Here is a 24,425-nt window from a genome sequence, read left to right as displayed (position 1 = left end):
CTCATTTCCCTGCTCTAGATTAAATCCAGTCTCTAAGGAAAGGTTGAAGTGCCGATGCTCTTGCTTTGGGGCTCTCTGCTTCCACACTTTCATTTTCTGAGTGCCTGGCCGCTGACAGTCCTACAATTTCTCATTGGGATTATAGCGTCTTTTAGGGGACATTTGCTCTGCCCTTATCTTCATGTTTCTATCTATCCTTCAAAAGTCTTTAGTGGCTTAATGTTTCATTTTTCTTAAAAAGCTTCCTAGCTTTTACGCAGTTTCCTTTTTCTGAGACTGGGCACAATAGCAAATTATTGTTTTATTGCTGTCATCGGGCATCAAGAGTAGAAGGGCAGGATCTAAAAAGCAGAAGGTACCACAGACAACAAGGTTCAGAAATTTATTTCAGTATATCGCCATTGCTTCAGTTAATATTCAAGGAGCAAGTATTAAAGTTAACCACATACAATAGGCAGAGAGCCAGAGAGAAATATATGTATATATATTCTTGCTTCAGATTGTGCCACAGAGGGATGGAAAACCGTCACAAAATAGATGTGTCACAATGTTATCACTCTGCACCTGCAACAGAGCGCATTATGGTTCAGAACAGAGAAAGGCTGCAAGGGAACGGATTATGAAAAACAGCTTTTATTTTTAGTTAAAATGTAAATAAAACATTGACACAAAGCACTGTTTAATGGGGAAGCATCCACACAAATGACAAATGTTTGGCACCTTGCAAACATGCATAATTAAACCTTCAACAGCGCTAGTCGGCTTGAGCTGTAAGGGCCTATGGCAAACGACATATTCCTGTAAATGCTTTATTTTTTTCTAATGCAATCTGTGAGCAGCTTTACTGCTCTTTGCCAAACCGTTGGAGTCCTTATACAAATCATTTGAATTTCAGTATTTGCATTTCTAAGGGCAGGAACAACGGGGCATGCATATTTCATATGTTCCTCCGATATGTGAAGTATTCAAAAAGTCCCACAATTTAAACAACACGTTGGTTAAGGTATTGTGGCTGTCTCTGTGGAATCTGTAACAGAGATAAGCCCCGTTCCTTCCTACGAGGACAGGAAGCATGGAAACAATTTGCTTCGTACAGCGTTATGTTTCAACATTTCTTAGGTAATTTGTTTGAGGACTTGAAGTTATCTCTGGCAAACAATTTATCTTGGCAGCATTGTTTGCTGTGGAACTGGGTTCCAAAACAGCAGGACTTGCAGAAGAACCTTAGTCCTGACATGTCTGGTAATGCTTTTCGCATGGCAAAAACAACACAGTGCATATTAAAACGAGCCTGCCTAAGCTCTGCTCTGCACTTAGCAAAAATGCAGGGAGGAAAATATTTGACTGATTTGTTTGTTTTTGAGTTCAGGAGGAAATGAGAAACCTGCACAGTGCTAAAAATACAGAGAACAAAGCAAGATGAATTTAAGAATTTCTGGTTAGCATAAATTTGCTGACTTGCCCTTAAGCATCTGCCATATTGACCGTGAAAACTCCCATTGTGTAGTGAACATAGTGAACACTGCACCTTTTAAAACCATCTGACTGGCAAAAGAAATTGGTACAGCACAGTTATATTCTATCAAAATGCCTCAGCACCCTCAGAAATCGAGGTTAAAAATTTTGCAATATCAGACTGAGTCCCTCAAGGAAGCTCTGAGGTCCAAACTGGTTCTCAAGATCTTTGCCCTGTAGTGAGCACAGACTGTATTTGCTGTGTGAAGCTATCCAATCTCTCTAGCAGTGTTTGAGCAGAAATCAAAACTAACTTAAAAAAAAAAAATCCTTCCTGGTCTCTAATCCTTAGAGAGCTTCAAATGAAAGCTGGTTTTCAGAACTACATCCACAAATAATGGCTAGTGTAACGTGTATAGTACAAGATCCAGATGTGACTGAACTTTGAGAAGGCTCAGATCTGGGAGAGAATGCCCTAGTTTCAGTCTAACTTTATGTGACATGACATTGTATAATTTTATTATTTTTTTTAATTGTCAAACAACTACTTCGTCTTTACACCTTTTCTCCTTCAATTTGCATCTGGAGAAGTGTACACTGCCAATGCAGCACGGCCAGTATGACTAACACATTTTAAGATGCCCTACAGATGCAGAAGTGAGGCACCATCCAGTGGACAAAAGCAGTGAGTGACAAGATGGGACACTGCAGTGACAACTTATTAAACATCAGTTCCACTGAAATGGATTGCAACATTTGCACTGATGTAGAAGTTCTTCCTGGTAAAGCACATGCAGGAGCTGCTGGAGCAAGTATCCAACCTTTTGGGCACAACAACACGCAGAGTCCTGTCTCATCAAAACTGCTAAATCAAAAAAAAAAAAAAAAAAAACCAAAACCAAAAACAAAACAAAACAAAAAAACAACAACAACAACAGAGAACTCAATTTTTTTTTTGTATATTCTGGGTGACTGTTGTGTATCAGCCTGTGTATCAGCCACCCTAACATAGAAGCACAAGCAAGGCAGTATGCTTCAGTTTTCTTGAAGGGTAAGCTCATTAAGCACTGTATCATCATAAGTATATACCCAAGACAATGTGGTTTGCTTCATTTTTGTATGGGTAAATGACATGTTAGTTATATTAAGGGAGAATATGGAGAGAGAAGGAAGTTTTAGGAAAAGGTCAACTCCTATGATTTTATGTGCATACATGTTTGCATACTGTCATTTCAATAGCAGAGTTTGGCAATAGGGTAATTTCTTCCAGCTAAAGCCCAGCTGTTGGGAAATAGAAGACTACACACAAAAGCAAGTTCTCCTGAAATCCAATGGTCCAGGACAGAAACAGAAGAAAAAGAAAAGAAAAAAGAAAAAAGAAAGAAAAAACAAAAAAAAAACAAAAAACAAAAAACAAAACAAAAAAAAAAAAAAACAGACATGTAGGCAGCTGTATTTTATTGCACTTATCAGCATGCAGAACTCGTTATGCACTTGCTGCCGATGTCCCACTAGATGGTGTTCATGCTACGAGAAGAAAAAAATGAGTATGGAAAAGTGTACCCAAGCTGTGATAATGTCATCCTTCAGCATTTTTTTTACTGTGTTTTAAAATGCATCTTCAGCTCACACACTGCCAAGATTGCTATTTTGCATCTCATTTTCAAGGCTACTGGGTATCTACTTTTCCTAATACGCTGTGGAAAATACTGAATGATAGTCATGTGCTAGTATTTCCACATGAAACATTTCACCTAATTTAACTACAGATGTTGAGCCTAAACCAAATCAGTTCACAAAATTTAGTAAACGGGAACTGAAAAAGCTGCTAACTTAGGTGCCTGAAATCCTTCTCCTGAGACTCCCTGAACTAAAAAGCCATGAAGAAACAAGACTCCCTGAACTAAAGAGGAGCCACGAAGTAACACTGAGTGTGGGACATCACAAAAATAACCCTTGGTGGCCATCCTGAGGTAAAACCCCAGGGATCTGCAGCCAGTTATCACAGGGGCAGGTAGATGTGGTGCTGCGGGACTATAACGCCACACGGAGGTATCACTTTAGAAGCTGTGAACACACTTTTAACCCAAAGCGATGATTTTATTGAACATTTGCAGGGTAAAACGCCAAGCTACTAACTTAGGTGCCTCAAATCCTTCTCCTGAAATTCCTTGAATTGAAGAGCCACAAAGAAACAAGATTCCCTGAACTGGAGCCATGAAGCAATACCACTGCGACATCGAACGTGGGACATCACAAAAATAACCCTTGGTGGCCATCCTGAGGTAAAACCCCAGGGATCTGCAGCCAGTTATCACAGGGGCAGGTAGATGTGGTGCTGCGGGACTGTAACTCCACACAGAAGTATCACTTTAGAAGTTGTGAACACACTTTTAACCCAAAATGATGATTTTATTGAACATTTGCAGGGTAAAACACCAAGCTGCTACCATAGGTGCCTCATATCCTTCTCCTGAGACTCCTTGAGCTACAGAGCCACGAAGAAACAAGACTTCATGAACTAAATAAGAGTCACGAAGAAACACTCGACATCGAGCATGGGACATCACGAAAATAACCCTTGGTGGCCATCCTGAGGTAAAACCCCAGGGATCTGCAGCCAGTTATCACAGGGTCAGGTAGATGTGGTGCTGTGGGACAGGTAGATGTGATGCTGTGGGACTGTAATGCCACACAGAGATATCACTTTAGAAGCTGTAAACACACTTTTAACCCAATATGATGATTTTATTGAACATTTGCGGCGTACCACGCCAAGAGTCTGGACCCACGCAGAGCAAAGCGCCTAATAATGCCTCACTCTCAGAGCCCCTCCTCCCCACACACTGAGGCGAAGCCCCGCCCACACGGGCATCAAATCCGCCCCGCCGGCGTCGCGCGCATGCGCACGCACCCAATCGCTAACCAACGCATGCGCAGCTCAGGCCGGGAGGGGGGGCTCCGGGCTTCCGCCTCCCGCCGGCGCCGCCCCGGCCGCTTCCGGGAGTCGTCGGCTCCGCCGAGCGCCCGGCCCCGGCCCCGGGCACGGCGGCGGCCCCGGCCCTGCCCGGCCCGGCCCTGCAGCAGCGGCGGGGCTCCGCCCCAGGAGACCGCTGGAGGAGGAGCCGGGAAGGTCAGTGAGGAGCCGGGAAGGTCAGTGCTGGAAAGGAGAAGGGTCGAGCCCTGTGGGGAGGAGGGGGTCGAGCCCCGCAGCGCTGCGAGGGGGGAACCGGGCCCTGAGGGGGGGCCTGGGAGGCACCGGGGGGGCCGTGCGGGGCTCGCACCACTGGGTCGTGGGCACGGGGATGTGGCTGAGAGCCTCGCTGGGGGTGTGATGGGGTTGGGGGCACGGTGGCTGCTCACCATAACGGGGTTAGAGGAGGTCTTTGGGAGCTGACGCTCTCCTGCTTCGAAAATGTGCTGATAAAGCAGAGCTCTGATGATTATTTAGTAAATGAAATAAGAACTTGAGGGTTTTAGGGAAGATTTTAATGACTGAAAGCTCGTGGTGTCCAAAAAAAAAAAGATAACGCTTCTTATCTGTCTTTAAACTTCTCTTGCTTTTGTCCTAACTTAATACATTTTGTACCGTACTTTTCTGATAAATTCCCTGTTTATGCCTTTTCTGAAAGCATGGGGAAGCAAATTGGTAGCATACTGCAGCAGTAGGAAGGCTGAAGACGAAGAATGGAAAGGAAATGTGAGAGTTTATTTTTAATTGCTGTGAGGAACCGTTGAAAACAAAGGCTTTAGCACTCTCTTAATCGATGTTGAAAATCACCAGCGCAAATATTTTAGCTTTGATCTGTGACGTTACTTTCTGTAACCTTGAAGGAGAAATTGTATGTGGATATGGATACGATAAGTGGCAGTGCCTGGTACTGCCACCCGGATACTGCAGTGCACTCACTGAATGAGATACTCAGGCTCATCCTCAAGTGAATGTGAGGATGTGGAATAAATTTATCAGTGTAAAAACCACAGTAAGAAAAAAACAAAACAAAACAAACAACTCTACAGAACATGAGGCAGTTGCCATTGGCAAAGGAGTAAAACTTCCAGTTGCCACATAGCGATGTGATATTTGTTTAAGCTTTCTGGAGTCCAATCTGAACTTGAGCCTGTGGTCCTGTTCCAGAAGAGGTAAGATGTAAAGCCCAGCCGTAGCTCACACATATCGTGCTTGTGTCCTTTCTCAAGTAAAGGTTGTTCACTAATCCAGAAGTGAGCTCATCGTGTATCGGATCATGTGCATCTTTCGTGGGCTCTGAAGTCATGAAATAGGTTCCCCCTGATTTCCATATTTATGGAGGGAAAAAAAAGATACCTAGCATCTTAGAAGCTTTTTGGTATTTTGCTGAATATGGGAAAGTGAATCGGTACTGCAGATTTATCAGGTTTGTTGCTGACAAGCAAAACGCTTTAATACATTTTATAGATGTGTGTTCTGAAGGCCTGCAGAGTTTTTTCTTTCATTTTGTATTTTTCATTTTTGTTTTACCCAGGGTGCCAGTTCCTGTTTTTTTGTGGATGCTTATAAAGATGCTAGCAGCATAAAGACATGAGCAATTAGATGAGCAGCTTGCCTGTAAGACATCCATACTTAATGCTGAGTTACTGTATTCCTTTTCTCTGAGGTCATGTAGCACATCCCCTTTTCAGAGCTGAAAAGAAACTGTTCCAGTGTTTTCTGTGGCTTTCGACTTGCTGTCGAGACTGGCATAAGGAGAACCATTACAATAGTTTTAAACTTGCCTGTTAAATATGTAATTTACTGAAGATCATCTCTTGAATTCATCCATGGATGTGTGCACGTAGACAGCATCATGTTGGTGATGTGTTTCCACTGCAAATTGTCAGTGTGCCTGCAGCAGAGCAGGTGGAGTTCAGTAAAAGGAAGGGCTAAAAGGTATAAACGAGGAATTCCCTAGATAAATACAGTACAAAATATGTTAGAGCAAAAGCAAGAAGGTTTTTAGAGAAGTGATGAGCCATGTCACCGAGGCCACGGGACAGTATCGGGGTTGTAGTTGATGGATTTATTTGGATTGTAGTTGCTGGACTGGTCCTGCTGAGTGCCAGCTGCTCAAAGCAGTTCTTGCACATTTTATGGTTGCTGAGAAAGCTTAACCTTGAAGTCGTAGTACCGAGCAGACAGAGTTCCCTGCTGCAGAGCTTCCTGCTGCAGAGCTAGGCTGTTGCTGGGGCTGACCTAAAGGCTTTTCAGTACAGTTAATGGTCAATGTAGTTATTGGAGTAGTTTTATTTGTTTGCCAGGAAGTTGTTTGCCAGATAAGTCACTGAGCAGGACTTGAAATGAGCCACAGTTTACTTATTAAGTGGCTTTGCAGTTGGGGTTGTATGTATCTGTAATGAAAAGTAAGTTACCCAAATCAGGCGTGATTATGTCTAGATGCTGGCTGATGGATATTTATTTATCTGTCAGCAGTGAGCGGTCCAAATTGCTGATGGTTTCAGATACAGTAATAGGTTTGCCCACATGGTTTACTTTTAAATTTTGCAGTTTTTATCAAAGTTAATGTTTAAGCTATTTTATTTTAATGAGACTACATTTCTGTAATCGTGATTTGCTACCAGTGCTGTGTTTGCTGTGTAGGATTTAAATCAGTCATATGTGAACGCTGCACGGTTATTGCCCTAGTGTGTGGTATCAGACAGCATCCCTACGACTTCTCACTTATCTGTACTTAGTCAGCAAAGTTGAAATAAAAGCATTCTCGTTGCTTTATTGAAACTGAAGTATGAAGAATTGTAAGAACTGCCTTGTGTAACTAGAAAGAAAAAGTGACCCAACAAGATTTGGGTTTTAATGACTAGATTTTAAACCTGTACGTCAATTATTATCTATATATCTGTTTTAAAAAAAGTGTGTTTTTTCTGGAACTGCAAGCACGTTAGGCCCAGTCACTTTACAAGACCATCTTTCCAGTGATCTCGAGTTTGTAATGTAACATCAAATTTATTTATTTTTATATATTGCCACGTGCTTTCTAAGCAGTCCGCTTGTCACTTCTTACTGTTATTGCAATGATCTCTCTGCTGTTGGTCCTGTGTTTCATTAACAATGAGAGCAGGTCAGATAAGACATACTTAACCTGAGAATTTCAAATAACACTTAAGAGGGGAGCTGTATCAGATTAGATTTAATATAATCACCTGTGCAAATAGATGACATTTTGCATGAAACGTTGAATAATTCAGTGTTATCTTCCAGTGCCAGCTAACGACTTGTAAAAGGTCAAATTAAAAACTGCTGCTTGGAGTATTAGGGTTTAAAGTATCACGCTATGCCTGGAGATTTGGACTTCAAATGTGTAACAAAGATGCAATGTAAATTTTGGTTAGGACAGGCAGCAAATAAATTAGCAGTCTACGGGAAAGCTGTGAGCACCTCAGTGGGGGTACAAAGCTCTTTGTGAAGTGTATGTGCTTTTCAGACATTGATCCCCTTCCCCTTGAAGGGGGACGGAGGTGGGGGGTAATGGTGGAGGCAGCTAGAGAGGAGAACAACGTGCAGGAGCAGGGAAAGTGGATGTGGAGGGAGGGATCAAATGAGAATAAACCTGTTCTTGCACAAGCTGGACCTTGATGGCATTTCCATGTAAACCAGTCGTGGGGATGCTACAAGGATCCCTGACACTTTGCACAGATCTGGACAGATGATTAGGGAACTGACCAAACAAATCACGTCCCTGTCTTGTCAATGAGTTCACTGCTCGTAATTTCAAATGATTACTCTGACTTCAATATTTCACCTGCAGAGGCTTAGCGTGTCATCTTCTATTGCTTGTCATCCTCAGCTCGGAGAGCGGGTGGGTGATGCTGCAAATGAATGTGATATACACTCAGCGTGTCTTCTTTTTGTGAGTTTCTGCTCTGCTTCCACAAAATGCCACGTCAATGACAGTTTAATGACTGTGGGTTTCACAACATTGTGAAAACTTGTTTAACAAAAATATAAAAGGTTATTTATAAAGCAAAACAGAAAGCAGTCAGGAGCTTCGCTTAGTTATACGTGCATAAAAAGCACTTCCTTACCTTTTAGGCTTCTATAGATTTTACAAGTTTGTTTAAACAAGACATGAGTCTTCTAATTTCCAGGGGATTTCTGTCTTGGTGTAACTTCCATTGAAGTGGAAAAAAATGAACACATACACTGAAAAATTCCATCAGTAGTGTTGCATTTGAAATAGCCAACTATTTTCAGAAGCTTTCCGTTTAAAGTGGCTTCATATTTGCTTTAGCTGTTAAATGCCAGAATCCTTACATTACTCTCAAAATGCCTTAATTTAAATGAACTTTCCATGTAAGAGTGAAGCTTCACAGAGCTTATTTTAATTACTTTAAAGTAAAACAACTGAGGAAACAAACCTAGGTACGTCCTCATCCATGGTTAGGCACAAATTTGAAATTCCTTCTACAAGCTGGTCATCTCACCCTTTTATTATATAAAACAAAGGAAGAAAGTCTTCCTTGATTGCATATGGGAGATTTAATTGCAAGACAGATGTTTGTTTGCAGGGATCCCAACTTAGTTTTTGGGAACAGCAACACTTGGTGAGCATTCATGTGCTTGCTAACTCTGCCAGTCAGAAACTCAGATCCCCGCTCTTCTCTTCCCCAACTATACAGCTAGCTTGGGGTTTTATTCTGCAGTCCTGCTTCAAATGCCACTGGTGATTTCCAAACTTTAACCGCTGAATTTTTCAAGCTTTGAAGTACCTGGCTCTCTAAATAAAATGCTTCTCTTCTTCTTTCATGATGAAGAAAGTAAACCTTTAGACTGCTTAAAAAATGCTGCCACTTCACACGGGCTGTGTGTTGGGCTTGAGTATTGCATCCTTGTAAAAAGGAAGGAATGTGATTCAAGTTTGTGAAACGTTCGTATTGTGAAATCAGCATGGTTAGAACAGCTCCTGCCAGCATTTCAGTCCGTATACTGCCCTGTGTAGCATAGGTCTCATGGTAATTATTTGCCTCTTTGGTGGAATTCCAGCAAGGAGAACTTTCTAAGTGCATATTTCCATTGGCGTAATTGTGGGCCATTTTCTTTTATATACAGGTTCTGGAAGGAGTAGCTTCTTTATTTTAAAATGGTCATAGCTAGGTCTAATAATTGTTTAAAACAAACTTTCATAGTTTATGTTGAAATTACAAAAATAGTGCTATTCATGCTTGTTACAAGAAAAAAAAAGCTTGCTGTAAGCAATGAAGTCACTCAAAGTTTGGGATTTTTCGGTATCCTTTAACTCTTAACCATAGGGGAACAGCAAACAGGAAAAACTTCTTGGGTACATTAATTTGTAATGTTAAAATCTGGATACCCAACTCATCTTAAACAAAGTATGAATGGGATAGATCTTGTTCAGTGTTACTTGAAACACTCTTTAGACTTTTTCAGAACGTTGTTTATGATAGCTTAAGCAGTGTAAAAGTTTCTTCCTGTGGTCAGAAGCTTGTTTGCTGTAATTATATGCAGCATATTTCAAAGTGCTCCTATCACCATGCGTTATTTGTGCTTGACATTTTCCTGATGAAGCAAGAGTCCTTTACTAATGAGTTTTTTGATGATGTCTTTTCAGATTACATCAAATACGACTATGTGAATAGCCTAGTATAGCCCGAAGGAAGGACATGATGTCAGAATAACATACAAAACATTTGTGAGGTATGCAGGTTTTTTTTTCCTGTTGTGTTAAAAACTTCGTTTGCCTTTTATGCAGTTAAAATGAACACAGTAATTTAGTGTCATTCCATTTGCATGCTGCAGTAGTTGTTTGCAGAATTAATCAAAAATTCACGTCATGACATACAGAACTATTGATTTATGTCTTTTCAGAGTCTCGATGTCCCTATTTATGGTAACTTGTTGGTTTGAGCAACTGAAAACTTGCCTTGATTGAAAAATAATTGTATATTTCTTCTGCTGAGATACCTCACCCTAGGTGGATGGAATTCCAAATTTGTGTTGTGTATGAGGCTTCAGATTAGGAGCTTTTTTTTTTTTTTTTTTTTGGTTCATTGATTCCTCTAAAACGCTTCAAAGCATCTATACAGCAAGAGGTCTTGGAGGAATAACAATTTTAAATGTTGTGTTTGAATCTCTACGCTGCAATCTGCATATATTTGCTGTCATTTCTAGTCTTTAAGATTTTTCCAGCCTTTTTCCAGCCTAATTCTAGCCATTAAACCTGAAGGATCAGAAAGATTTGCTAGGCAGAATATGTTTATCTGACTTGATTCCCATAGATGAGACAGAGTTTTTTTTTAAAGGGTCTAAAACCACATAGCTTCATCTGCAATCTGTGTCAAATGTGAGTCCTGGGGATGGTCACTTTGACCAGTTTAGACTAACAAAGTGATCCTGTATTCAAGGTCTTGGGATATAACTTGAAGTCTCAATATAAGCTACTGTTATTATGGGGAAAGACCTGAGACTTTTGTGTAGCTGTCATCAATCAATATAATGCTTTCAAGTTTCCCTCTGATATGGACTTTAATAGCATGAATCAATATAATTTTTAGAGCACAGCATACTTCTAAGATAGCAGTCTAATCTTGATGCATAACGTTTAAGCTTTGTCTCCAGTTTGTTGGTAGCACTTCAGTTCTACTATTCTGTGTCTTTGCTTGTTAGAGACGTCTGGAAAATAATTCTGTTTTCCTGAAGGCTCTTAAGGTTTCAAGTCATATTTTTGTTCCACATTGGAACAACAACAAAGCCCTAAAAGCGTTTTCATGAAATTAAATTAATTAATATGTTATTTGAAAATCTGATTCATATAATCTGCTGCCACGCTAATTTAGCCACTGCCATTTGTTTCCCTTAAGTCTGGTTTGATGTAAAATCCTTTTGTCAGTTATCCGATGTATTTTTGTAACTGTCTTGTTGTCTTTTTTTTTTTTTCTTCTTTAAACACAATAGCACTTCTGTCAACAAACTTACTTTCTAACTTGCTCTGTTTTCCATTAACAGTGTACTGGAACAGCTTTGTTTCCATTCTGTTTTTTCCTTCTGCTTTTCCCTGGGTTGCAGAAGCAGTACAAAATCTCAACAGGCTGGTGCCATAGTTTGCTGTTTTCTGAGAGACATAAACTGTAATTTTGGGAAGAGTTTGCCATTTGGAGTAGTCCGAGATAAAAGAAAGAGGTTGTATTTTTACTATAAGGAGAATGGTTTACAGGCATAGCAAAGTGAAAATAAAATGATTCGGGCATTGAAGTAGCATAAGAAAAAATATAGTTATGGGATTATAACACTCAGCGAATAGCTTACAGAAACTTTGTTGAAACTTTGTAAATGAGTCTCTTCTGATAACATTTTTTTTTCTTCTGATGACGGAAATATTTTATTCTTATGTTGTCACAGAATTGTTCAGTTTTTGATCAAAAAAAAAAAAATCCCATTAATTATTTTGAAGCTGTCTTACAAAAATAGGAAAGGAGAGCGCCCCTAGTCCTGGTTTCCTCACACGTAATAATGGTATATTTGCTTCCCACAGGGCAAGTCCGGAAAACCATGCAGTCATCAGGGCACAGATTCCGTGATGTTGAGCACCACCCGCTTCTTGCCGAAAATGACAGCTACGATTCCTCTTCCTCAGAGGCCGACATGGCAGAGAGGGTTTGGTTCATCCGAGATGGCTGTGGTATGGTCTGTGCTATAATGACATGGCTTCTGGTTGTCTATGCAGACTTCGTAGTGACTTTTGTCATGCTGCTGCCTTCCAAAGACTTTTGGTACTCTGTGATCAACGGTGTTCTCTTTAACTGCTTGGCAGTGCTAGCTTTGTCATCGCATCTGAGAACTATGCTAACAGATCCAGTAAGTATGCGATCACTCCTTGGTGTTGGAGTACTCTTTCATATAGCTCATCGGCTGCAGACAGATTTGGAAATGTGGTATCTGTGCATTCCTGCCAGGGAAAGTAGTGTTAGATGCAAACTCCTCGAGTTGGAGGGACCATATCTGTGCTTTGCATATTGTTCTGTCAATGAAACTACAAATAAGCTTTGACTTGAGGAGCAGTCAGCGTAAAATGAATTATAAGGGAGAGGTAGGCTCACAAGAAATATATTTCATTTGTTAAATATTAACCCAGTTTTCTGAAGACACTGATAAAGGCGCTGATAAAGCTTTAGGCTTTTTTTTTTTTTTTATCCTCACTTCTCCTTTTTTCCCCCAGATTTATTTTCAAAACTTCATAAAAAGCTGTAGTTACATCCTGTTGATCATTTGAAATGTCTTCCTTTTATGACAAGTGGAGGAACTTTTAGACATAAACATGCTGAAAATTCTCTGTCACATACCCACATAAAGTCACAAGTACTGTACTACGTCACTTGTGTTATCTCATTTAGATATGTGGAGTCATTGGGAAGCAAGATTTAAGTTTAACAAGCATGCGGTTGTAAGAATAGATCTGAGCGGTCTTAGAAGCATTCATTTCTTAGGACTTCTAAATCCAGGAATTCAAGAAGTTAAATTGTTTATGTTGTACAAAAATCTATCACTCTTTTAGGAAAGAAATCTGTGGAGAGAGGATTGAGGGAAAGAAAAAATTTTCTCCGTGATTTTGAGACAGTAAGAGTATATAAAAATTAGGGAGTGGTCCAAATAAACAGCAGGGTGTTACAGCTAATGATTTACTAGAGAGTTGATTTATTTCTGAGTCCACACCCAGTGATGAAAATGTTATGACTTCTGCGGACTGTGACAGCTAAGAAACTTAATAGTTTAAGGTTAGGTTACTTAAAAATATGTACTGTTATACTGTATGTCTTTCTAGACTCACGTTGTTCTTTATGGATAAAACATGATTGAAACTGAGATGATTCACCCCTTTTTTTTTTTCTTCACTCCTCTCCTTCTGTCTCCCAGAATGGAAGACATGACTACGTGATAGATACTAAGATTGAAGGAAAGAGGAATAAACCACCTGTAAAAACATGTGAATTATAACATACTCTCATAAATATATATTTGTAATTGAAAAGAATTAACAACAGTCAGAGCAGAAAAGATATTATGGAAATAGAGTGTATTTTATCATCAAAATGCTAAAGGTGTGACCTGAGGATGCAGTCCTTATTGACAAGTGAATAGGTGAATTTGAGAGATGTTTTATAAGGCTGAATTTATCCAGAAGAAGATAAGTTTATGCATTTAGAAATTTTCTCTGTCTTTGAGATAGGAAACTACTTTACTGTAGACATGGTGAACTAACTTAAATGTGAACATTCATACTGAAAAACAAAACACAAAAGCAACACACCATGGTGTTTGGAAGCTCTCTCTTTTGTACCCCTTCAAAGACAGCTGGCTCAAGTTTGAAGCACCATTTAGCCAAAGAGTGCTGTTGTGGTGCAGAGTCCATCTGGGGCAGGTCTTGCACTGCCTCTCAAGCAGGATAAATGCGAGGTTGTTACTCCAGGCCATGGGCTACAAAAACAAGTGAAGAATCTGCCCAAGTCTAAAGTTATTTTACAGTTGAATGTGAAGTGCCTGCTGTTTTGTTAATCCTGTCCCAAAAACTTAAGGTTTGTACATAAGTGATGATGTTGCCAGTGGGCTTTTTTTTCTACCAAGAGACAATTATTTGCAGTTGATTTAAGCCAACCTGGAAGAAGTTATCCCTGTGTGAAGTAAGCGATGGCTTGGAGGAGTTGGTGCAGAGAAGCCGTAGCACTTTCATTTCACATTGTGCTTTATTTCAAAATCACTTCCTGTCACAGATAAGCGTTTAACTCCATAAATAAGCAAAGTGACAATGGTACTTTGCATTAGTAGGGAGAAAATAATGCAAAATTATATTCTGATATCTTGGGGCTATAGACTAATTTTGTTACTGGAAGAAGCAATTCCTGCCTCTCCCTGGCTGCTCATCATCATTCTCTGTGTCAGAGCAGCTGCTAATGCAGCTCTGTCATTAAAATTTGTAGAATTAGTAACCTAAAAAACAAATTCTTTTCCTGTTGGGTTCTTTTTCTTCTGGATCAGTTCCTTCAGCGTGTTTGCCACGCATATACACAAACTTTCACAGTAGCAAAAGGCAGAAGGAAATGCTAGGGGCAGGCTGAAGAAGCTGATGGTGGTACAAGACAGTGTGCAGGTCAAAAGTTTGAGTGTAAAGGGGGAAAATAACGGTGATTTGTGATTCTAGAAAACTTGTGTACATGGGACAGGAGGAAAAATCATGGAATTGGAGAGTTTAAGTGAAATCTTTTAAGTAGTTCTGGCTGAGCTAACCTGTGGATGGCTTGGCCTAATAACGGAAAGTCACAATTAACATGAGAAATCATAGTGCTGAGTAGTGCTCGCTTGGAGTAACTTATAAGCAAATAGTGTACCTGTCATGCCTCTGTCTGCATGTAAAGATGTCTTCATCTTCATTCCATTTAAGTGACTACAGATTCCATCAGAATTATGCTAATACTTGGCCACAGGTGAGACTCACTGAAATGAAACTGAACTTGGGGTCAAGCAAGAGGTAGCTTAATCATTTGGAAGTGATTCTGGCTTATGGCAGACTAACTTAAAGTAAATTAACTTATTTCAGCAGTTATCTGGAGATTACTGGTCTGAAGTCTGTAAAATGTATTTTTAAACGCTCTCATACCATTTAAGCAGCTCTTTCTCTTTTAATTGAAATGATTTCAGGGGGCTGTACCCAAAGGAAATGCCACTAAAGAATACATGGATAATTTGCAACTAAAACCAGGGGAAGTGATCTACAAATGTCCAAAGTGCTGTAGTATCAAACCTGAACGTGCGCACCATTGCAGGTATGCCATAATTGTTTTTTAAGCAATTACTCATATTGAATCTAGGAATAATGTTCCTGTTTTGCATGATATTTTTTTCCCACAAATTTATTTCAATATCCAGTATTGATCTGTGCATATTTCTTGTACATCATTCTAATTATCATGGCACACTTGTGATAATATAGGGCAAAGGAAAGAATGTCAAGGAATTTTCAGATAGAAGCTGATTAAAGAAGACTCCTGCAATCCTAAATTAAAAAAGATACAGATGTGTTTTTAACTATCACTTTAGTTTGTATTCTTCTTGTCTTTTTACTGCTTCATTTGAAACTATCTGCAAATTGCTTGGTTATTTTCCAAAAGTTGCATGAAAAATCAGTTAAATGTGCATCTGCTTGTTGAAGATTTCATCTTCATTAGGACAGAAGTGATGATAATTTGAACTTAGTGTGCTATGCAAGAGATAGTAAATACATCCATTGTTAATTAATTCTCAATCTTTTGAGTTTTCAGGCGCTGTGGATATGCATTTGTAATATTTATTGTGTGAGAGTTGAAAATAGATATGCCTGCATAATTAAGGCTTACATAAATATGTAAATATTCTAGTGGCCCTTCCTAGTTGTGAAGGGTGATGTGTATTGAATTGTGTCGTGTATTCAATTTAAGTTTCTGAGTTAGTAGCCGTCAAAAGAACAGAAGTCTTGTCAGGGCTCTCAAATATTCTGGAAATGTGTGGTTTCTAAATTAAAAGTCTCAGTGTATGTCACTTATCTGTGTGAAAGTTACGGCTGAGCATCCATTTCCACTATAAATATTCTGCCTTGGCACTGAAATCTTGTCCTTATCTCAGATGTGAGTGGGTTTGTGTGTCTGGAGTGTGAAGGGAGAAGTTTCATATATAGCCAAGTAGAAAATGCTCTTCAGTTAATTTATCTGTGTTTCAGGTTAGCTGCGGCATGGATGCAGATACCAGGCCTGGCTTCGTGTGCAGTGAGCTGCTTTGATTAGCTCCAGCAGAGCATTGTGTGAGCACAGCTGTACTGCTCGCTGGGCAGGCTCGGGGGCAGGAGCAGGGCAGCTGCTTTCTTGTGGCAGAAAATAAGCCATCACCCTCTGGGGATGAAGAATAGCTTTGTGCAATCTGCTCAGATGTCTGAGCGTTGTGTTCACGGGATGCAGTAAAGAGATAGAGGCTCTGCTGCGTGTAGGTTGGATCTTGTTGATTTGCTCAGTGTAGATGTAGGCCGGCTTCCACAGGGACTTTGCAGGTATCTTTGTGAAGTGTTTCCCACATCTTTGTTCCCTATAGAATTGGCTAATTTGCAAATAACCCTAAATGAAGACATTTTGTGTTGAATGCTGCATAGGAATAAAGAAGCTGGAGGACTGGAGAGCCTAGAGCCTGTACAGCTGCAAGGCTCTGCTTGTGTGGTGGATGTGCAGCTAACAGCTACAGAGGCTTCAGGAGAGTGCTGCAGAATCCCTGGGCTACATCTGGTCTGTCATTCTCAGGTGCTATTTTGTTGGGTGTTGCAGTAGCCTGTGATCCCAGAGAAGGCAACGTTGATTTAAAAATTAGTATTTCTTCATGGAAAAAGAATAAAACGCTAAGGAAGGACTTCTTATACATTATTGATAGCAAGAATTCAAGCAACATTTCCTTGGGAAGGCTTGTGCCTGGAAGTGCACATGTGATCCTTTGTAAGCCTGTCGCGTTTTCCTCAGGAGCTGGATATCTGGGTTAACTCTACTTATTTGTTACCCGTACCATGCTGCTAGTAATGTCAGTTAACTCCTCTAAAGTAAAACAAGGGATTTTTCATGTAGTTTCTTGAAGGTTGGATACGTGATGCAAAGACAGACAAACTAGCTGGAAATCACTTACCAGAATCTGCTTCTTTGCTGTATATTTAGCACTGCAGAAGTGTCCCAGATAGCAAAAAAGGTTTGCTTGATTACACTGCCAGCTTTTTATTGGCTTACAAACCCATTCCAAGGATATTAAAAAGACGGTCTAGTCCCAAATAGTCAAAGTGGCAATTTGCTGTTAGAAGAGAGTTGAAAATGGAAATTGAAGTTGGTTCCTGTTGGGAAATAGTTACACTTAAAGCCACAGCGCAGGTTTTGAGTAGTAAATTATTAACAGAAGAGGCTCTTATGCTGTTGTTATCAAAACTGTTGTGCAATGCTGCAGAAGTTCTTTTGAGGAAGAAAAATAGTTTCATGATGCACATTAGTGATGGGAAAACAGGAAAGAAACCTTTCTTTACAGCTAAGTAGCCTCCATAAAATACTTGAAACTAAGATTGCACTGAGTAGTTAATATTTTCAGCATAAGGAGGAGGCTTAGCCAATGTGAATGTTTTATCAGTTTCACCGAAGGAGCACAGCTGTCATTATCTCCAGCCTGTGTGTGTGTATGGGGAGCTGTTCAGAATCAGGTCACTGAGATGTTTGCATGAGTTTTTCTGTGAATTTCTGTCACCCAAACCAGGTCCTCTGCAGCCACTTGCTGTGTCTTTCTGAAAGGTATCTTCTGCATTCAAGTATAGTTGCACTTGCAGTTGCCTGAATGCGTTCAGCAGCAGCACCGAGCTGGTGGAGACCTTCCTTTATCCACAGCTGCGTTTTCTCACTGCCATACTGCTCCTTCCTCCTGAATAGGCGTGAGTGTTCATGCAGCTGCTCAGTGAAATGACCCAGCTTGCAGCTAAGGGAGCGAATTCCCCAAACTCTCTGCTGCACGAACATCTGTGCTGGGAGAAGGGAAGGAGCAGGATACTGGGGTAGGAAACAAGCTGCCCAACGTCTGCAGCATCACTGCCAGTTTGTTTGTTGGCTGGAAGCGTTGGCTGAATCGTGGTGTTAAATGAGAAATGAAGGCAGGGTTCCAGACATCTGATGTCTTGGAAGAGCTGAGTAGGCTTGTGAGAAATACTGAATGAGCAAAAGTGAGTCCGGCCCACTTCGCATCCTTCATATTTGGCTTGATTTGAATCCGGGTATGATTTTATTCAGTACTTTACCTTAATAGTCTCTGTAGGGTGACAGTTTATCTTCTGTGTTACATCAGAAGGCTTGCATGGCTCTGCTGGCGTTAGCTCACCTTCCCCAGCCTCGCGGGTGGTAACGAGAGGCTGACTTACAGGCTCATACTGTGAAAGGAGAATCTTCTGGAGAGCCTTCTGAATGCCTCCTCTTGAATGATACCTGCTTCTTCCACACTAGAGAATGGTTGCGGTGTTTGCTTGTGGCATTGGTTTTCCATGTGTGACTGGCATCATTTGAAAAGCAAATTGCATCAGTGGAGTTACCGTCTTCAGTGCCGATAAACCAAGAGGCAGCAGGAACACAGGGACTGGGTCATGATAGCCCAGAGTGAAGGGAGCTTTGGAAGAGCAGTGTGAGATTTGGGTTTCCCTGCTATTACCTGCACAGGAGCACGTTCTCTTTCTTGCTGAATTACTTTGTAGTCATGCACATGCAATGACTTAAAAATGATTTTATGTGTGAGAACACTGATTTATTTTTTTCCACCTTTCCTCACTCTAGTGACGATCATCTAGCCTTGCTTTGTGGCTTGTTGGTGCAGCACTCATAGATATTATACATAAATAAACAATAAAAACAAAGGGTTTTGAATAACGGTGTCTGGATTTGTGAGGCTTATTTGGCTCTGTTTGCTGAAATGAAAATGCGTAACAGTTTTGGATGCCTTGCAGGGAAATATGAAATGCTTTGAGTCTGTGCCTATCTGAAGTACAAAGCTAGGCAAATGAAATATTAGCGTTATTTAAGCTATTGATGATACAAAGAAGAAGTTCAACACATTGCAGCTGTTCTGTTTTTCTTGCATAACTGTTCACATTTGGTCATAGACAGGCCTGAATATAAGAGAAATGAGCCCTCCAGTGCCTTATGGCCTAGCAGATGTAAAATGGAGTTATTGAAATATTTGACTTTTTCTGGAATTAGCCATGACTCAGAACTGAGCAGAAACTAAGCAATTAGTTACAGATCTAACAAAGAACATTAGTGTTTAAGTATCCATTAATAAGTAGGCAAAGAATGTGTGCTGTGTATAGTTTCAATTCTTGTTTTATGTTGAAGAAGTGAAGGGTGACATGGTAAGCCGTTGTTTGTTTGTGATTTTGGTTGTATGTGTTTGGAGTTGTATGGCCAGTTGATACCTTGAGCAACAATTTTTGTGTAAAATCATTTTCCAGATTCAGAAACTACTCTTACAGCTTGTAACCCTATAGACTGGAAATAATGATTTCGTCTTAAAAATATATATATAATCTTGAATCTAGAATATACTGAGGGTTTGTTCATTCAGTGCCACAAGTGTCTAAAACAAAGTACTGGATTCACTCGGTTGTGTGTTTGTCTGCAATGATTCTCTAAAGTAAGAGCACATATACTATTTATCTCAAGTGAAGAGACAACCTATATGGTCAGTCTTAACCTATATGGTCAGTTTTAAAACAGGTAAAAGTGACCAAATATTTTATTTGCATTACTTTAAAGAAACTGGTAATGGAATCACTGTTTTCAGTTTGTCAGGAAAATATAATTCAGCTTGTTGTCTTTTGGCAACTGGATTTCTATTTCAAAATCTAAATCGTTTCTCAACAAATGTCTCTTTTCTTTTCCCTTAGTATTTGCAAACGATGTATTCGAAAGATGGATCACCACTGCCCATGGGTGAATAATTGTGTGGGGGAGAAAAATCAGAGATTTTTTGTTCTGTTTACGGTAAGTGGAAGTCAACAGCAGCATGATCTCGGTTTGAACCTGCCTTGTTTATAACTATTTTGACTATGCTTATTAGAGAGCAATGGCTTAAGGGCACAACTGCGTTATGTTGTTTGCTTTTCTCCTTCTACCCAAGATATCCTCCAGGTGGGAAGATATTTCTACCCATATTCATTTTAGTATGTTTTGTAAAGTACTGTTTTAAGTCGTCATGATTTTGCAGTTGTATAGTAAAAATCAGTGAATTTAGAGTGTGATTTAGGGAGCTGATTTTTATACACTTTGATCATTGCCTGTGTTTTTAGATTCAGACTTAATTAAAAATTACTTTTACATCATTGTAAAATGATTGGGTTAAAAAATTGAAGTGGGGAAGTATGTTCGTTGTGCAGTGGTGAAGGCTGGCTGAAAAGAATGTCCAGTTTGTTTCCTGGCAGCAGTAAAAAATTAATCTCTCTCTCTCTCATTTCCAGATGTATATAGCCCTAATTTCAGCTCATGCACTCATACTGTGTGGGTTTCAGTTTTTCTCCTGTGTCCGAGGGCAGTGGACTGGTAAGCAATTACTTAATTTTCACTATCTTAATCTAGCAGATACTAAGTAAAAGTCGTCATTTTCCACTTATTTCAGTCCCACATATGATGTATTATGGTACTTCAAGTGAGGTTCTAAAAACATTTTGATACCTTTTAAGTTTCTTAAAATTGTGACATGTTGCTTCAAGCGTCAAATAGCTAGCTTTTATTCCTGTTTGTTGAAGAGATGTCTTAGCATGAACGTAATCTATAGATCTATTTTTTTTTTATAAGTACATATGTTGTTTTCACAGAATGCAGTGACTTCTCCCCACCTGTAACTGTGATCCTGATGATCTTCTTGTGCCTTGAGGGTTTTCTGTTTCTCACTTTCACTGCAGTCATGTTTGGCACCCAAATCCACTCAATATGCAATGATGAAACGGTAAAGACCTCTACTTCTATAAACTATAAAAATTCTACTGGGAAAATGCAATTATATAGAGATTTATTTACATGAGGGAAAATTCTTATTTTGTAGGGAAAAAATAATTTGAAATATAGATTTTTATTTTCTACAGTTGTAAAATGGTGAGACGTCTTTGGTATTTGCTTTGTAACAGACATTCTCATATTGTTTGCTCTTCTGACAAATTCTGTACTTAGGTTTTCAGTTACACGTGCTGCACAACTTCAGTTTGGACTTCCACTTCTCAATAATCACAAACTCCTAAAATGTCATGAGAAATGACTGTTTTCTTCAGCTGTTTGCCTAAACTAGCTATCTTGTTTCAACTCTTCACCCTTTCCTACTTTGATATATTTTATTAGAATATAACCATAGTTAGGACATTTGGCTCCCTTGCCCTGAGATCTGCAGTGTTAAGCCTTGAGAGGATGTTTTGCGTGAGATAATTGACTGGAAACGTAAGAAATTTGAATATTGTGGCTGTTCAGAATTTTCTCATCTGGGGCTGTTTAAAAGTGTACTCTGTACAGAAGATCTTTGTGTGTTACAGAAGTGAAAAACAATTGGTAAATATCCAGCCTTCATTAGGGGAAAGATTAAAAAAATAATAATAATTAAAATAATGCATTTGGGAAAGTAAGCCTAGCTTCAGTAATTAGAGTACAAAGTTGTCTTGGAAGCCTTATTACATGGTTTCATTAAATGAGTAAACAACTTTTAGTGTACATGTCTTGTGTGCAGATGTTCTGGTTTCCATATCAGCTTTTCTGCTCATTTTGTCTTTCAGTTTGGGAGGCTGGGGGAACAGGTAGGGGTAGACCAAGCTGTCCTGTATACACTGTATGTTCTAAGTCGTCTGCCTCGTACCCTCAAGGTTAAATCAGCCCCATTCTTATTTCTTCCTTACTGAATAAATAACAGTAAGAAACTAGTCGGCTCATAGTCATAAATCAAAATGTGAAATTGTCATCAATTTTGATAATTCCTATTAGATGTCATTAAACTTTGGACTTCAGTGTTTCACTGTGTGTCTGTTTACATACAGGAGATTGAAAGACTGAAGAGTGAAAAGCCAACATGGGAGCGGAGACTACGCTGGGAAGGAATGAAATCTGTTTTTGGGGGTCAGCCTTCACTCCTGTGGATCAATCCTTTTGCAGGATTTCGAATCAGGCGAATTCTACTGAGAACAAAGAAAGGAGGACCTGAGTTTTCTGTTTGAGTCTAGTTATGCTGGAACTTGCAAGAATACTATATAATATTTATTTGGGGCCAGAAAAGGCTGTCTACATATAATCTGTGACCAGGTGAAACTGATATCAGACATTTGCTTGTAGCAAGCAGAGTTTTATACGTTTATCGTCACAGACATCTCATTAACTTTCAGAGACACAAACTGGATCTGTAATGGTCTTAACAGCAAGATAACAAAGGAAAAGCACGTGGTCACACTAAAGAAGCCAAATGTTGTCATGCTACTGTAATTTATTTTATGAGATTAATTATGCATTTTTGTTAAACCCTTCTTATTTGACAAATGTTTGGGTAATTACCGGTGTGTTTTTATAAAAAATTATGTACTTAGGTGCAGTTGTCAATCAAGGAGGAGCATTATGGTGAAAGTTGATCTCAAATGAGACCTAGCCTTCTAAATCCAGTTTTCAGGGAATAGTGGTTTGTTCAGTTTTTATTTCTATTTCAGCTTGTCCTAATAAACAGAGCTGTACTTGTGTCCCACTTCAGACACACATTCCTCATATGCAAGTGATTCAAGGGACTTGTGCACACGACAGCATAACACGTCAGAGGCACTATTACACCCCTGCCAAATGTCTTCCCAGGCTCACAAAAGCATGTCCTGTGTTTGGCAGTTTTAATCTCATGTGGCATTTAGGTAAGTTCTAAATCCTCAGTAAACAACACTTTTAACTAACAACTGCAGGCCAAGTTCTGCCTTCAGATATGCATCTCCAATTCTTAATGCATTGATTCTAGAGGAACTTAAGTGTACGTGTTTGAGGATTGTATCTTGTCCTCTGAGCAGGGCTAAGTGGGACCAGTGGCTATATCCCCCTATGTGGGATTAAAATGAAATTACTGGAGATTAGAGTTAATCGACTGAAAACACTTGTCTATAAGATCTTGTTCTGCCTTTTTTTTTTTTTCACTGCAGGGGCTTTTCATAGATGGAAAGCTATTGACTCAGTGATCCCATGAACAAAGAGATTGGAAGAACAAGGAAAGTTCCTCTAGTACTGACAGAACTTGCCTCTTTCTCAAGGATTTTAAACATAGAAGAATCTGCAATAAAATGAATTATTTTTAATTTCATCATTTTCCAACCAAAACTACTTTCAAGAAAAGATCTAGAACTGCTTTATGTGGGCCTGACAAACAACAGTAGTGCTAAGAAATGTTTAAATGTTTGTAAATCTGCAAGTAATTAAATGCAAACTGCAAGTAATGAAATTCAACTAACAGTGGATTCTTGAAAAATTACATTTAGACTATTTTTTTGTATTGTTAATTTGTTCTATAAATTACTGACAATATAAAGGATAAAACAGGAGCCTTGATGCATAGCTTGAAATCGTGCCTAGAAAGTAAATAGCTCCCTGTTCTGGGACTTGCCTTAAAATTGTCCTGTTCTTGCTTTTGCTTTGCGAGTTGCACTGATGATCTGTCCCACCTCAAGCAGTTCAATGTGCTGAAGAACCTTGCATTTAGTAAGTTTACTTACTACAGAAGTTATACCTTCTTTTTTTCACTTACCTGCTTCTCCATTTCTTTGTAACTGTTTGTGGCATCTTGGTCCCTGCTTCATCAGGTTTTACACCATTAGGTGGGTGAACTTACTAAGGGGTCCATTTATTATCTATGACCCTGCAAACAGAACCGTGCAATACTACATAGTAGGTTCACTTTGCCTGGGAGGGATGGTGTGTGTAAGGCTGGAGAATTTGGAGGTGGACACGTCCAATGGAATTGCAGCCGAATGAACAAAAGTATCTCTCATCTAAGTCAGGGGAATGTTGGAACTTCCACGAGAATCTTTGCATATTCAGTTGCACATCTTAAAGACTGGGAAAAAAAAATGTGTCTGGCTTTGTCATGAGGCTCTTAATGTGTATATTGTTTAATAAAATATCCTGATGAAAATCAGAAAATATCACTTCAAGTGAATGAACTCTGTGACTTAGCAAGTGTGTGCGTGTGTGAAATCAGGTTTACTTGGCTTTTCAAACACTTGTTACGTTGTAATTTTTTAATGTAAAAAAAAATAAAGTAATGAAGACTTAGTCGATTAACTTATGTTCTGTATATGTTGCGTTTTTGCACATATACATCCATATTCACGTATATTTACATGTCAGCACCTGCAGGTTATGGTCTCATGTTCTTTGGCTTGTAATCTACCAACTAACAGTAGATACTA

At 39.4% G+C, this 24,425-nt stretch overlaps 1 protein-coding gene across 5 annotated transcripts; it reads left to right on the top strand.

Annotated features, from left to right (window-relative positions):
- The first annotated feature begins 4,434 nt into the window (after positions 1 to 4,434).
- Positions 4,435 to 24,293, top strand: ZDHHC7 (zDHHC palmitoyltransferase 7). 5 transcript variants are annotated; one of them, XR_014318343.1, is made up of 9 exons: positions 4,435 to 4,608; positions 10,059 to 10,144; positions 11,979 to 12,301; positions 15,137 to 15,261; positions 19,908 to 20,004; positions 20,478 to 20,559; positions 20,835 to 20,965; positions 22,035 to 22,883; positions 23,163 to 24,293. XR_014318343.1 is itself a non-coding variant. In XM_082770021.1 (8 exons), exons 3-8 carry the CDS (start codon positions 11,996 to 11,998, stop codon positions 22,209 to 22,211), a joined length of 918 nt encoding a protein of 305 aa, XP_082626147.1. In that variant the 5' UTR covers positions 4,435 to 4,608; positions 10,059 to 10,144; positions 11,979 to 11,995; the 3' UTR covers positions 22,212 to 24,293. The 5 variants fall into 5 exon arrangements, 4 of the variants coding, with proteins under 4 accessions (XP_082626147.1, XP_082626150.1, XP_082626148.1 ...); XM_082770021.1 differs by having other exon boundaries at positions 22,035 to 24,293; XM_082770022.1 differs by having other exon boundaries at positions 4,443 to 4,588; positions 22,035 to 24,293.
- The last annotated feature ends 132 nt before the right edge of the window (positions 24,294 to 24,425 follow it).

This window comes from Aythya marila, assembly GCF_965140915.1.
Source record: "Aythya marila genome assembly, chromosome: 12".
NCBI lineage: Eukaryota > Metazoa > Chordata > Aves > Anseriformes > Anatidae > Aythya > Aythya marila.
This window is presented reverse-complemented; position numbering and strand designations above follow the sequence as displayed.